The 14,318-nt window shown below is 53.7% G+C and overlaps 1 protein-coding gene across 1 annotated transcript in view; it reads right to left on the bottom strand.

Annotated features, from left to right (window-relative positions):
- Positions 1-14,318, bottom strand: part of tk1 (thymidine kinase 1, soluble) — a 40,425-nt gene that overhangs the window by 21,816 nt on the left and 4,291 nt on the right. The window contains exon 3 of the mRNA XM_072483593.1: positions 2,865-2,978. Coding sequence (XP_072339694.1) covers positions 2,865-2,978 — 114 coding nt within the window. The remainder of the gene's footprint in view (positions 1-2,864; positions 2,979-14,318) is intronic.

The raw sequence follows: 14,318 nt of genomic DNA, 5'->3' as shown, positions 1-14,318 counted from the left end.
GGCCGGCGTGGGGCGGGCAGGTCGGCCGGCGTGGGTCGGGCAGGTCGGCCGGCGTGGGTCGGTCGGGTCGGCCGGCGTGGGTCGGGCGGGTCGGCCGGCGTGGGTCGGGCAGGTCGGCCGGCGTGGGTCGGTCGGGTCGGCCGGCGTGGGTCGGGCAGGTCGGCCGGCGTGGGTCGGGCGGGTCGGCCTGGCGTGGGTCGGCCCGGCGCGGGTCGGCCCGGCGTGGGTCGGGCGGGTCGGCCCGGCGTGGGTCGGGCAGGTCGGCCCGGCGTGGGTCGGGCGGGTCGGCCCGGCGTGGGTCGGGCAGGTCGGCCGGCGTGGGGCGGGCAGGTCGGCCCGGCGTGGGTCGGGCAGGTCGGCCGGCGTGGGTCGGGCGGGTCGGCCGGCGTGGGGCGGGCAGGTCGGCCGGCGTGGGACGGGCAGGTCGGCCCGGCGTGGGTCGGGCAGGTCGGCCGGCGTAGGTCGGGCGGGTCGGCCGGCGTGGGGCGGGCAGGTCGGCCGGCGTGGGTCGGGCAGGTCGGCCGGCGTGGGTCAGCCTGGCGTGGGTCGGGCGGGTCGGCCGGCGTGGGTCGGGCGGGTCGGCCTGGCGTGGGTCGGGCGGGTCGGCCTGGCGTGGGTCGGGCGGGTCGGCCCGGCGTGGGTCAGCCTGGCGTGGGTCGGCCCGGCGTGGGTCAGCCTGGCGTGGGTCGGCCCGGCATGGGTCAGCCTGGCGTGGGTCGGCCCGGCGTGGGGCGGGCAGGTCGGCCGGCGTGGGTCGGGCAGGTCGGCCGGCGTGGGGCGGGCAGGTCGGCCGGCGTGGGTCGGGCAGGTCGGCCGGCGTGGGTCGGGCGGGTCGGCCTGGCGTGGGTCGGTCGGGTCGGCCCGGCGTGGGTCGGGCGGGTCGGCCGGCGTAGGTCGGGCAGGTCGGCCGGCATGGGTCGGGCGGGTCGGCCCGGCGTGGGTCGGGCAGGTCGGCCGGCGTGGGTCGGGCAGGTCGGCCGGCATGGGTCGGGCAGGTCGGCCGGCATGGGTCGGGCAGGTCGGCCGGCGTGGGTCGGGCAGGTCGGCCGGCGTGGGTCGGGCGTTTGGTAAAAATGGGTCCCCAGAAAAAAAATTTGAAGAACACTGCCTTAGTTGTGTAGTCAGTCACGAGGGGACACAAGTTCAAGGTGAGGGGCAGGAGGTTTAGGGGGGATTTGAGGAAGAACGTTTTTACCCAGAGGGTGGTGACCGTCTGGAACGCGCTGCCTGGGAGGGTGGTAGAGGCAGGTTGCCTCACATCCTTTAAAAAGTACCTGGATGAGCACTTGGCAGATCATAACATTCACGGCTATGGGCCAAATGCTGGCTACTGGGATTAGGTAGACTGGTCAGGTGTTTTTAATGTGTTGGTGCAGGCTCGATGGGCCGAAGGGCCTCTTCTGCACTGTATTATTCTGGGTTGTGCAGCCGGCGATAAGGCGGCAAATGATATGCAGGCCTTCATTGCGGGATGATTCGAGCAGAGGATTAGGGATGTCTCGCTGCTATTATACAGGGCCTTGGTGAGACCACACCTGGAATAGTGTGTGCACATTTGATCTCCTTGTCCGAGGAAGGATGTTCTTTCCCTCGAGTGAATGCAGAGAAGGTTTACCAGACTGATTCCTGGGGTGGCAGGACGGACATACGAGGAATGAGTCGGTTAGGATTATATTCGCTCGAGTTCAGAAGGATGGTGTTGGAGAGGGGAGAAATCTCACAGGAGCCCACAAAATTCAAACAGGACTCGACAGGGTAGATGGAGGAAGGTTGTTCCCGATGGTGGGGACCCCAGAACCAGGGGTCACAGTCTGAGGTTATGGGGTAGACCATTTAGGGAACTGAGATGAGCAGAAATATCTTCACCCAGAGAGTGGGCGGCCTGTGGAATTCATTACCACAGAAAGTAGTTGAGGCCAAAACATTGTATGCTTTCAAGAAGCAATGGGGATCAAAGGATATAGGGGGGAGATCAGGCTATTGAGCTGGATGATCAGTCACAATCATAATGAATGGCGGAGCAGGCTCGAAGAGCCGAATGGCATCCGCCTGCTCCTATTTTCTATGTTTCTATTGACCCTCTCTCAAGTGTTCATTGCCAAATTTGGCAGGGACTGGTCTACTTGCTTGACCAACGCAAGGAATTTTTGAAGCTCAATTATGTCCAGGGTCTGTGGAAATTCTGATTCCTTTTCCTCTTTTTTGTGGATTAACGATTATTTCAGTGGCTTGTACTATGTGACCTAGAAACAAGCCACCTTCGCCGGTCCTTCACTGTCGATGGATCAAAATCCTGGAACTCCCTTCCTAAGAGCACCATGGGTGTACCTACACCACATGGATTGCAAGCAGTTCAAGATGACGGATCACCATTAGGGATAACAAATAAATGCTCACACTTAGATAATAAAAATACGAGCACTGGTCAAATGCAGACTGCCGTACCCACTTAGCCAGTGTGCTGCAGCTCTCAGTTCTGAGACTGCACACAATACTCACTTATATGCAGGGGAGGCATAATGGTATTGTCGCTGACTAATAATCCAGAGAACCAGAATCATGCTCTCGGGACCTGGGTTCGAATCCCACCACTGCAGATGGTGAAATTTGAATTCAATAAAAATCTGGAATTCAAAGTCTATAAACATGACCACAAAACCATTGTCAATTGTCGTAAAACCCATCTGGTTCTCTAATGTCCTTTAGAGAAGGAAATCTGCCATCCTTACCCGGTCTGGCCTACATGTGACTCCAGACCCACAGCAATGTGACTGACTCTTAAATGCCCTCATGGACGGGCAGTAAATGCTGGCACAGCCAGCGACTCCCACATCCCATGAACGGAAAAATAAACAAAAACTCACTTGTCATGTGTAGCCAGGTCTTCCTTACTGTACCGAGTGTCCTTTGCATATTTTACCACAAGACAGTCGTATTGAGCAATCTGAAACCTTCTCACCCGACGCATCAACTCTGTGCTGAGTGGAAAGAGGAAAATGAGAGTTTAGTCAGATGCACACATTGTGAGGTTGCGACTGCTCAAGAAATCTTTGCAGAAACCACACGGGCAGCACGGTAGCATTGTGGATAGCACAATTGCTTCACAGCTCCAGGGTCCCAGGTTTGATTCCGGCTTGGGTCACTGTCTGTGCGGAGTCTGCACATCCTCCCCGTGTGTGCGTGGGTTTCCTCCGGGTGCTCCGGTTTCCACCCACAGTCCAAAGATGTGCAGGTTAGGTGGATTGGCCATGATAAATTGCCCTTAGTGTCCAAAATTGCCCTTAGTGTTGGGTGGGGTTACTGGGTTATGGGGATCGGGTGGAGGTGTTGACCTTGGGTAGGGTGCTCTTTCCAAGAGCCAGTGCAGACTCGATGGGCCGAATGGCCTCCTTCTGCACTGTAAATTCTATGTATCTATCTATGTAAATTCACTCAAACTGTAGAAGAGATTCTTCCTATAGAGGCATCTGTTTAGACAGGTGAGATTGAGAACTAGCTGAGCAAACAAAAGGCTGAGCAGGTGCACAGCTGTGGTTAACTGGCAACTTAACCACACTGACAGAATTCAAAATTCTCAATATAGCAACATGTCGGCTATGGTTCAGTGATAGCATTCTTTTTTAAAATAAATATAAAGTGCCCAATTTTGGTTTTTGTTAACAATTAAGGGGCAATTTAGCAGGCAAATCCACCTACCCTGCCCATCTTAGGGTTGTGGGAGTGAGACCCACACAGACACAGGGAAAAATGTGCAAACTCCAAATGGACAGTGACCCAGGACCGGAATCAAACCCAGGTCCTCTGCGCCGTGAAGCAGCAGTGCTAACCACTGCCCCACCTGCTAACACTCTTGCCAGAGTCTGAAGTAAAGTTAAAGGTTTATTTCACAGACTTGAGCTAATTCTTGAACTTTATACAATGGATTATACTATCCTCCTTCCTGTTGTAAGAGAGGAGGGTAATTATATAGCAATAGAGGCAGGCAATTGGTTAGTAACTTCTCTAAATTTAAGACAGTAAACTTTTGAGTGAGTCTGTTTGGGTCCCTACAGCAATTGAACAGCTGATTTATTCGAACTTTATATCCCCGGTTAATCGACCAGAGAATGGTTTGGAATTTTGTGTTGTTTTACACATGCTGAGAAGTCAGTTTCAAATAAATTTGGTGATTGCAGTTCAGTGACAGCCTTGGCTTATTTGTAATATTTTCACCTCAGGCCAGATGTTTGTGGTTCAAAGCCCACTTGAGACTTTTTCTAAATTTAGAGTACCCAATTCACCTACACTGCACATCTTTTTGGGTTGTGGGGGTGAGACCCACGCAGACACGGGGAGAATGTGCAAACTTCTCACGGATAATGACCCAGGGCCGGGATGGAGCCCAGGTCCTCGGCGCCGTGAGGCAGCAGTGCTAACCACTGCGCCATCTCGAGACTTAAGCATACAATCCAAGTGGACCTTCCAATGCAGTATTAAGGGAATGCTGTATTGTTGGCGGTGCTGTCTTTCAGATGAGGGGTTAACCTGATGTCCAAAAGATTCCATGAATTCTCAAGGCAACACTGACCCCTCAAATAACGTCACCAAAAGCAAACATATATCCTGGTTAATTATTTCAGTGCTGTTTTTTGCTGGCTGTCACGGGAGTGTCCCTTTTGTCTTATCACATAGCTTCAGTGATATCATTGTGTGGGTGGAGCTGGGCTGTGGCTCTGAATTTTTACTTTTGTTTTCACATTTGGCTGCTGTAGACTCAGAGAAGTATTTTGGCCTGTCTCTCTATTTTCAATTTTAAATGCATTATTCCAAGGAATAAACCCAATGATTATAGATATCTATTGTTTTGGTAAAAAGTTTTTTTTTGTTTATGGGATCTTGTTATTGAATTGGAACAGTTAAGGGGGGATTCATTAAATGTTATACATAGATTACTGTAGCTGTGTGGGGTCTGTATGTTTGTAGTTTTAAAAAAATATATATTTTATTGAAATTTTTTTCCCCTGAGCAACATTTTTCCCGCTTACAAAACAAGCAAAACGATAACAATAACAAAACAGAATTTTTTAACTTTTTAACAATAATAATAATAATACACAAGTAACAAAACCTCATACTCTATTGACCTATCCTCAACTAAACCTCCTCCCCCCCTTCCCCCCTGGGTTGCTGCTGCTGGTCATCTGTCTTCCCTCTAACGTTCCCCTAGGTAGTCGAGAAATGGCTGCCACCGCCTGGTGAACCCTTGAGCCGATCCTCTCAGGGCAAACTTTATCTGCTCCAGTTTAATAAACCCCGCCATATCGTTTACCCAGGCCTCCAGTCCGGGGGGTTTCGCCTCCTTCCACATAAGTAGGATCCTGCGCCGGGCTACTAGGGACGCAAAGGCCACAACGTCGGCCTCTTTTGCCTCCTGCACTCCCGGCTCTTCCGCAACTCCAAATAGAGCTAACCCCCAGCTTGGTTTGACCCGGGCATTCACCACCTGCGAGATCACTCCCGTCACCCCCTTCCAATATCCTTCCAGTGCCGGGCACGCCCAAAACATATGTGCATGGTTTGCCGGGCTCCCGCCACACCTCCCACATCTGTTCTCCACTCCAAAGAACCTGCTCAATCTTGCCCCCGTTATGTGTGCTCTATGTAGCACCTTAAATTGAATCAGACGAAGCCTGGCGCATGAGGAAAAGGAGTTTACCCTGCTTAGGGCATCAGCCCACATACCCTCTTCTATCTCCTCCCCTAATTCTTCTTCCCACTTTCCCTTTAGTTCTCCCACCGACTCCTCCCCCTCTTCCCTCATCTCTCTGTAAATCTCTGACACCTTGCCCTCTCCGACCCACACCCCTGAAAGCACCCTGTCCTGTATCCCCTGTGTCGGGAGCAACGGAAATTCCCTCACCTGTTGTCTAGTAAACGCCATCACCTGCATATATCTCAAGAAATTTCCCCGGGGTAACTTATACTTTTCCTCCAATGCTCCCAAGCTCGCAAAAGTCCCATCTATAAATAAATCTCCCACCTTCCTAATTCCCAACTGGTACCAGCTCTGAAATCCTCCATCCAGTCTTCCTGGGGCGAACCTATGGTTGTTCCTGATAGGGGACCCCACCAGGGCTCCCCGCACCCCTCTCTGTCGCCTCCACTGTCCCCATATGTTCAGTGTTGCCGCCACCACCGGGTTCGTGGTGTACTTTTTAGGTGAGAGCGGTAGCGGTGCCGTCACCAGCGCCTCTAGACTTGTCCCTTTACAGGACCTTCTCTCCAGCCTTTTCCACGCCGCTCCCTCACCCTCCATCATCCATCTACGTATCATTGCCACATTGGCGGCCCAATAATAATCTCCCAAGTTCGGTAGTGCCAGTCCTCCTCTGTCCCTACTGCGCTGAAGGAACCCCCTCCTTACTCTCGGAACTTTCCCTGCCCACACAAAGCTCGTAATACTCCTATCTATTTTATTAAAAAAGGTCCTGGTGATTAAAATAGGGAGACATTGAAATACAAATAAGAACCTCGGGAGGACCATCATCTTAATTGCTTGCACCCTGCCCGCCAGCGATAAAGGCTGCATGTCCCACCTCTTAAAGTCCTCCTCCATTTGTTCTACCAGCCGTGTCAGATTAAGTCTGTGCAAGGTTCCCCAGCTCCTAGCGATCTGAATCCCCAAGTATCGGAAGTTTCTTTCCACTTTCTTTAGCGGTAAGCCTTCTATCTCTCTACTCTGGTCCCCTGGATGTATCACATATAATTCACTCTTCCCCATGTTTAACCTATACCCCCAAAATTCCCCGAACCTCCTCAAAATTCACATAACCTCTATCATCCCCCCCGCTGGGTCCGACACGTATAACAATAGGTCATCCGCGTATAATGAGACTCGGTGTTCTTCTCCCCCTCTAGTCACCCCTCTCCATTTCCTGGAGTCTCTCAACGCCATGGCCAGAGGTTCAATTGCCAGCGCGAACAACAATGGAGACAGCGGGCATCCCTGTCTTGTTCCCCTATATAATCGGAAATACTCCGATCTATGTCGACCTGTAACTACGCTTGCCGTTGGTGCCCCATAAAGTAGTCTAACCCAGCGAATAAACCCGTTCCCAAACCCAAACCTCCTTAACACTTCCCATAAATACTCCCACTCCACCCTATCAAATGCCTTCTCTGCGTCCATTGCCGCCACTATCTCTGCCTCCCCCTCCACTGAGGGCATCATTATCACCCCTAATAGTCGTCGCACGTTAACATTCAATTGTCTCCCTTTTACGAACCCTGTCTGGTCTTCGTGCACCACCCCCAGGACACAATCCTCTATCCTCGATGCCAGCACCTTTGCCAGCAATTTGGCGTCCACGTTCAATAGTGAAATAGGTCTATACGACCCACACTGCAACGGATCTTTGTCCCTCTTCAAAATTAGCGATATCGTCGCCTCCAACATCGTCGGGGGTAGAGTCCCCCCTTCCCTGGCCTCATTGAACGTCCTCGCCAACAACGGGGCCAACAAGTCCACATATTTTCTGTAGAATTCCACCGGGAACCCGTCCGGCCCCGGGGCCTTCCCTGCTTGCATGCTTCCCAGTCCCTTAATAACCTTGTCCACCTCAATCGGCGCCCCCAGGCCTGCCACCGCCTGCTCCTCCACTTTCGGGAACCTCAATTGGTCCAGGAACTGCCGCATCCCCTCCTCTCCCTCTGGGGGCTGAGACCTATACAGTTCCTCATAAAAGGTCTTAAAACACCTCATTTATCTTTCCTGCCCTTCGCACAGTGTCTCCCCTTTCATCCCTAATTCCTCCTATCTCCCTCGCTGCTGCCCTCTTTCGCAGTTGGTGCGCCAACAGGCGACTAGCCTTTTCCCCATATTCATACCTCCTCCCCTGTGCCTTCCTCCACAGTACCTCCGCCTTTCTGGTGGTCAGAAGATCAAACTCGGTCTGGAGTCGTCTCCTCTCCCTGTACAGCTCCTCCTCCGGGGTCTCTGCAAATTCCCTGTCCACCCTTAAAATCTCCCCCAGTAATCTATCCCTTTCCTTGGCCTCTGTTTTCCTTTTGTGGGCCCCAATAGAAATCAGCTCTCCTCTGACCACCGCTTTTAGTGCTTCCCAGACCACTCCCACAGGGAACTCGCCGTCATCATTGACCTCCAGGTATCTCTCAATACACCCCCTCACTCTTGCACACACTCCCTCATCCGCCATCAGTCCCACATCTAATCGCCAGAGTGTTCTCTGCTCCCTGTCCTCTCCTACTTCCAGGTCCACCCAATGTGGGGCATGGTCCGAAACCGCTATGGCTGAGTATTCAGCTTCTTCCACCCTAGAGATCAATGACCTTCCTAAAACAAAAAAATCTATCCGGGAGTACACTTTATGGACGTGGGAGAAGAAGGAATACTCCCTAGCCCTGGGTCTAAGAAATCGCCATGGATCCACTCCCCCCATTTGGTCCATAAACCCCTTAAGTACCTTGGCCGCTGCCGGCCTTCTTCCAGTCCTTGAGCTGGATCTATCTAGCCCCGGGTCCAGCACCGTATTGAAGTCCCCTCCTAAAATCAAATTTCCTGCCTCCAGGTCCGGAATACGCCCCAGCATCCGTCTCATGAACCCCGCATCGTCCCAATTTGGGGCATACACATTAACCAACACGACCTCCATTCCCTCCAGCCTACCACTCACCATTACATATCTACCTCCACTATCTGCTACGATGTTCTTTGCTTCAAATGCTACCCGTTTCCCCACCAAAATGGCCACCCCTCTGTTCTTTGCGTCCAGTCCTGAGTGGAACACCTGTCCCACCCATCCTTTCCTTAGCCTAGCTTGGTCCGCCACCTTTAGGTGCGTCTCTTGGAGCATAACCACGTCTGCCCTTAGTCCTTTCAAATGCGCGAGCGCTCGGGCCCTTTTTATCGGTCCATTTAGGCCTCTCACGTTCCACGTGATCAGCCTCACTGGGGGGCTACCTGCCCCCCTCCCATGTCGACTAGCCATTACCTTCTCTAGGCCAGTCCCATATCCCGCCTCCGCGCTCCCGCTCGCTCCCCCAGCGTCGCATTCCGCCCCCGTCCACCCACTCTTTAGCCATTTCCTTTTGGATTTCCGCAGCAGCATCCTGGTTGTCCCCTCCCCCCCCTCCCCCTCCGCCCCCCCCCCCCCCCCCGCTAGATCCCTATCTAGCTTGATTGCTCCCCCCATATCACTTCCGTAAATCAGCTGACTTCAACTGACCCCGGCTACTCCTGCTCGCTCCTCGACCCCCCCCCGGTGTGAGGGAACTCCCATCCGCCTTGCGCCTGTTTTCCCGCCTTATTCTTTCTGGCGCGGGAACATCCCTTTACCTGACCCGCCTCTTATGGCGCAGCTCCCTTTCCCCTCCCCCTCTCCTTCCCCATTCTCCGACTATGTCCCGCCTTTCCCCCCTCACCGGCGCCCACATTTCCCCAGTGTCCCCCCCCTTCCCTGCTTACTTCTCGATTAACTTTCACCATCACATTAACAAAAACAATAATAACAGCAATAACAGTTCCCTGCAGCATCAGTCCCTCAGTTCCGGTCCAGTTTCTCTTCATTGATGAAGGAACATGCTTCCTCCGCCGTCTCGAAATAATAGTGTCTCTCCTGATACGTGACCCATAGTCTTGCCGGCTGCAGCATCCCAAACTTCACCTTCCTTTTGTGCAAAACCTCTTTGGCTCGGTTGAAGCTCGCCCTCCTTCTCGCCACCTCCGCACTCCAATCCTGGTAGATCCTTACCACAGCATTCTCCCATCTGCTACTCCGCACCTTTTTAGCCCATCTCAGGATCTCTTCTCTGTCCTTAAGGCGGTAGAATCGCACGATTATCGCCCTCGGTGGTTCCCCCGCTTTTAGTCTTCTCGCCGGGATCAGATTTGCCCACTCCACCTCCATGGGGCCCGCAGGGGCCTCAGCACCCATCAGTAAGCTCAGCAGCTTACTTGCGTACGCTCCACAGTCCACTCCTTCCACACCCTCCGGGAGACCTAGTATCCTAAGGTTCTTCCTTCGCGCTCCATTTTCAAGGGCCTCAATCCTGTCAGCACACTTTTTATGAAGTGCCTCGTGCGTCTGAGTCTTAACCGCCAGGCCCAGGACCTCGTCCTCAATACCTGACACCTTCTGCTCCACCACGCGAAGCTCAGTCTCCTGGGTCTTTAAAGTCTCCTTAATCCCCTCTATTGCCTGTAACATCGGGGTCATTACCTCCTTCTTCAGCAGATCCACGCACCGTCTCACAACCTCGTACTGCTCAGGCCCCCATGCCACCTGCGATTTCTCCGCCGCCATTTTGTTCTCCAATCCCTCTGACCTTGTGGTTGAAGATTCTTCGGGCTGCAGCCGCCGCCGCCGGTTTTCCCCTCCACCGTTCGGGGGGGACTCCCTTCCCACGCACCTCACACCGGGTTTTTCGGCCGGCAAAGTCCCTGTTGGGGCTCTTAAAAGAGCCCGAAGTTCCGTTGGAGCTGGAGCCGCCGAAACGTGCGGCTAGCTCATTCCCGCCGCAACCGGAAGTCCCTGTATGTTTGTAGTTGATAAAAATTCTTACTGTGGGTGTTTAGACAAATGTTAACTAAATTCGTAGACTAAAGCTCGTTTTTTGATTAAAAGCGCCCAAGAACTCTGTTGAGTAACACCTGAAAGACAGGCTTGTGTGCTCATCGTAACCAAAATCAATAAACAGTTGTAGGTCAGATGACCTCCATGATAGACTTTGGAGTTTTCTATACCCTGGCCCATAACATGGCCTACCACAATAATCCTAATTAACAATCCGCCTCAGGACTTCCGGGTGCGGCGATGACCAGCTAAGTCGCACGTTTCGGCACCTCCCGTTTTAACGGACTTTTGGGCTTTTATCGGGAGCCCCAACGGCAATTTTCGAAGGCTAAACCCACTGTGAGGTGACATAGAAGGGAGTCCCCCCGGATGTGAATGGACAGAAGAGATAATAGTGGCCAGATTGCGGAGGATCCTCTGGAGCAGCGGCAAAGAAGGGAAGTGAGAAGCAAGATGGCGGCGGAGGGAGGCCAGTTGGTATGGAGCCTGGAACAGCAGGAGTTCCTCCGGCGATGTGTGGAGAAGCTCAAGAAGGAGGTGCTAGCGCCGATGCTGCAGGCGATTGAGCGGTTAAAGGAGGCGCAGAAGACCCAAGGGATGGAGCTCCGTGGAGTGAAGGCAAAAGCTGCCGAAAATGAGGACGAGATACAGGGCTTGGTGGTGAAGACGGAGACGCACGAGGCACTGCATAAGAGGTGTATGGAGAGACTGGAAGCCCTGGAAAATAGCTTGAGGAGGAAGAATTTAAGAGTCTTGGGTCCCGAAGGGGCAGAGGGAGCGGACGTTGGGGCGTATGTGAGCACGATGCTCCATACCTTAATGGGAGTGAGGCCCCGACGGGCCCCCTGGAAGTGAGGGAGCGTATTGAGTCCTTGTGAGAAGACCAAAGGCAGGAGAAATACCTCGAGCAATAGTGGCGAGATTCCACCGCTACAAGGACAGGGAGATGGTCCTGAGATGGGCGAAAAAGACACGGAGCAGCAGGTGGGAGAACACGGTGATCCGCGTGTATCAGGATTGGAGTGCGGAGGTGGCGAGAAGGAGGGCGAGTTTCAATCGGGCCAAGGCGGTGCTCCACAAGAGGAAAGTGAAATTCGGAATGTTGCAGCCGGCAAGACTGTGGGTTACACACCAGGGTAAACACCACTACTTCGAGACGGCGTGGACATTTATTGAAGAGGGGAAGTTGGACTAGATTGGAAAAAGAGTGTTTGAAATGAAGTAGCGAGGTGGTGGCAAGGGACTGTGAATCAGATGGGGGAAAATTTTCTCTCCCCTCGAAGGGGGGGGGGGACACACGAAGAAATGTGGGTGCCGGTGGGGAAGGGGAGGGGGAAGGAGAGAGGGAGATGCGCCATCAAGGGCGGGGCCGAGAGGGAAGCGAGGGCTTTGTTCCCGCGCTATGGAAATTGTGGCGGGAAAAGGGGGCGCAGGAAGGAGGGGGTCTCACATGATGGGAGGCTAAGGATAAACGGGGGAAGCCGAGGTCAGCCAGAGTTTGCTGACTTCCGGAAGCAACATGGGGGGTGCAACTAAGCTAGAGAGGGATCTAGCGGGGGGGGGGGGTGGTATCTGGGTTGCTGCTAAGGGGAAGGGGGAGCTGTTACGGGATGGGATGATCGGGACGGGAGGGCACCGTCCGGGCGATAAGCGGGTGCGTGGGAACCGGGTGAGGAGCTGGTCTAAAAAAGGGGATGGCTAGTCGACGAGGGGGGGGGGGGGTAAAGAGCCCCCCAACCCGGTTGATCACGTGGAACGTGAGAGGGTTGAATGGGCCGATTAAGAGGGCAAGGGTACTTGCACGCCTAAAGAAGCTAAAGGCAGACGTGGTCATGCTTCAGGAGACGCACCTGAAACTGGCAGATCAGGTCAGATTAAGAAAAGGATGGGTGGGACAGGTATTCCACTCGGGCTTGGATGCGAAAAATAGAGGGGTGGCAATACTGGTGGGGAAACAGGTATTGTTTGAGGCGAAGACCATAGTGGCGGACAGTGGGGGGTAGCTATGTGATGGTGAGTCGCAGATTGCAAGGTGAGGCGGTGGTGCTGGTGAATGTATATGCCCCGAACTGGGATGACGCGAACTTTATGAAGCGTATGTTGGGGCGCATCCCGGACCTGGAGATGGGAAAGTTGGTAATGGGGGTGGGGGGGGGGGACGGGTCTTCAACACGGTAATGGACCCAGGGTTGAGCTAGGACCGGGAGGAGGCCGGCAGCGGCCAAGGTGCTTAAGGGCTTTATGGAGCAGATGGGAGGAGTGGATCCCTGGAGATTTACTAGGCCAAGGAGTAAAGAGTTTTCCTTCTTCTCCCATGTCCACAAAGTGTACTCCTGGATAGACTTCTTTGTCCTGGGAAGGGCGCTGATCCCGAAGGTGGCAGGGACGGAGTATTCGGCTATAGCCATTTCAGATCATGCCCCACATTGGGTAGATCTGGAAGTAGGAGAGGAAAAGGAGCAGCGCCCACTCTGGAGATTAGATATGGGACTGTTGGCGGACGAGGGGGTATGTGTAAGGGTGAGGGGATGTATTGAAAGGTACCTAGAGATCAATGATGACGGAAAGGTCCAGGTGGGAGTGGTCTGGGAGGCGCTGAAGGCGGTGGTTAGAGGGGAGCTGATCTCCATAAGGGCCCATAAGGGGAAACAAGAGGGTAAAGAAAGGGAGAGATTGTTGAGGGAGATTTTGAGGGTGGATAGGCAATATGCGGAGGCTCCAGGTGAAGGGCTATACAGGGAAAGACGGAGATTGCACACGGACTTTGACTTGTTGACCACGGGTAAGGCGGAGCCACAATGGAGGAAGGCACAGGGAGTGCAGTATGAATATGGAGAGAAGGCGAGCCGGCTACTGGCCCGACAACTTAGGAAGAGGGGGGCGGCGAGAGAGATCGGAGGGGTTAGAGACGAGGAGGGAAAGATGGAACGGGGAGCGGAGAGGGTGAATGGGGTGTTTAAGGTATTTTACGAGAGGCTATATAAGGCTCAACCCCCGGAAGGGAAAGAGGGAATGATGCGTTTCCTAGACCAGCTGGAGTTCCCGAAGGTTGAGGAACAGGAGATAACAGAACTGGGAGCGCAGATTGAGGTGGAGGAGGAGGTAAAAGGAATTGGGAACATGCAGGTAGGGAAGGCCCCGGGACCGGATGGGTTCCCGGTGGAGTTCTATAGGAAATACGTGGACCTGCTGGCCCCACTTCTGACGAGAACCTTTAATGGGGCTAGGGAAAGGGGGGCATTACCCCCGATGATGTCGGAGGCGATGATATCGCTGATCCTGAAAAGAGACAAAGACCCGCTGCAGTGCGGGTCATACAGGCCTATTTCCCTCTTGAATATAGATGCCAAGCTTTTGGCCAAGGTGATGGCGACGAGGATGGAGGACTGTGTCCCTGGGGTGGTGCATGATGATCAAACGGGGTTTGTTAAAGGGAGGCAATTGAATGCTAATATACGGAGGCTGTTGGGGGTGATGAGGATGCCCCCACCGGAGGGGGAGGCGGAGATAGTGGTGGCGATGGATGCAGAGACAGCATTTGATAGAGTGGAGTGGGATTACCTGTGGGAAGTACTGAGGAGATTTGGATTTGGAGAGGGGTTCATTAGATGGGTTCAGCTCCTGTACAGGGCCCCGGTGGCAAGTGGATTACAAATAGGCAACGATCTGACCACTTCCGACTGTATAGGGGTACAAGACAGGGATGTCCCGTCCCCGTTACTGTTTGCGTTGGCAATTGAGCCATTG

Source organism: Scyliorhinus torazame, chromosome 18 (assembly GCF_047496885.1).
Source record: "Scyliorhinus torazame isolate Kashiwa2021f chromosome 18, sScyTor2.1, whole genome shotgun sequence".
In the NCBI taxonomy this organism is placed as follows: Eukaryota; Metazoa; Chordata; class Chondrichthyes; order Carcharhiniformes; family Scyliorhinidae; genus Scyliorhinus; species Scyliorhinus torazame.
The sequence above is the reverse complement of the archived record's forward strand: the minus strand, read 5'-3'. Positions and strand labels throughout refer to the sequence as shown.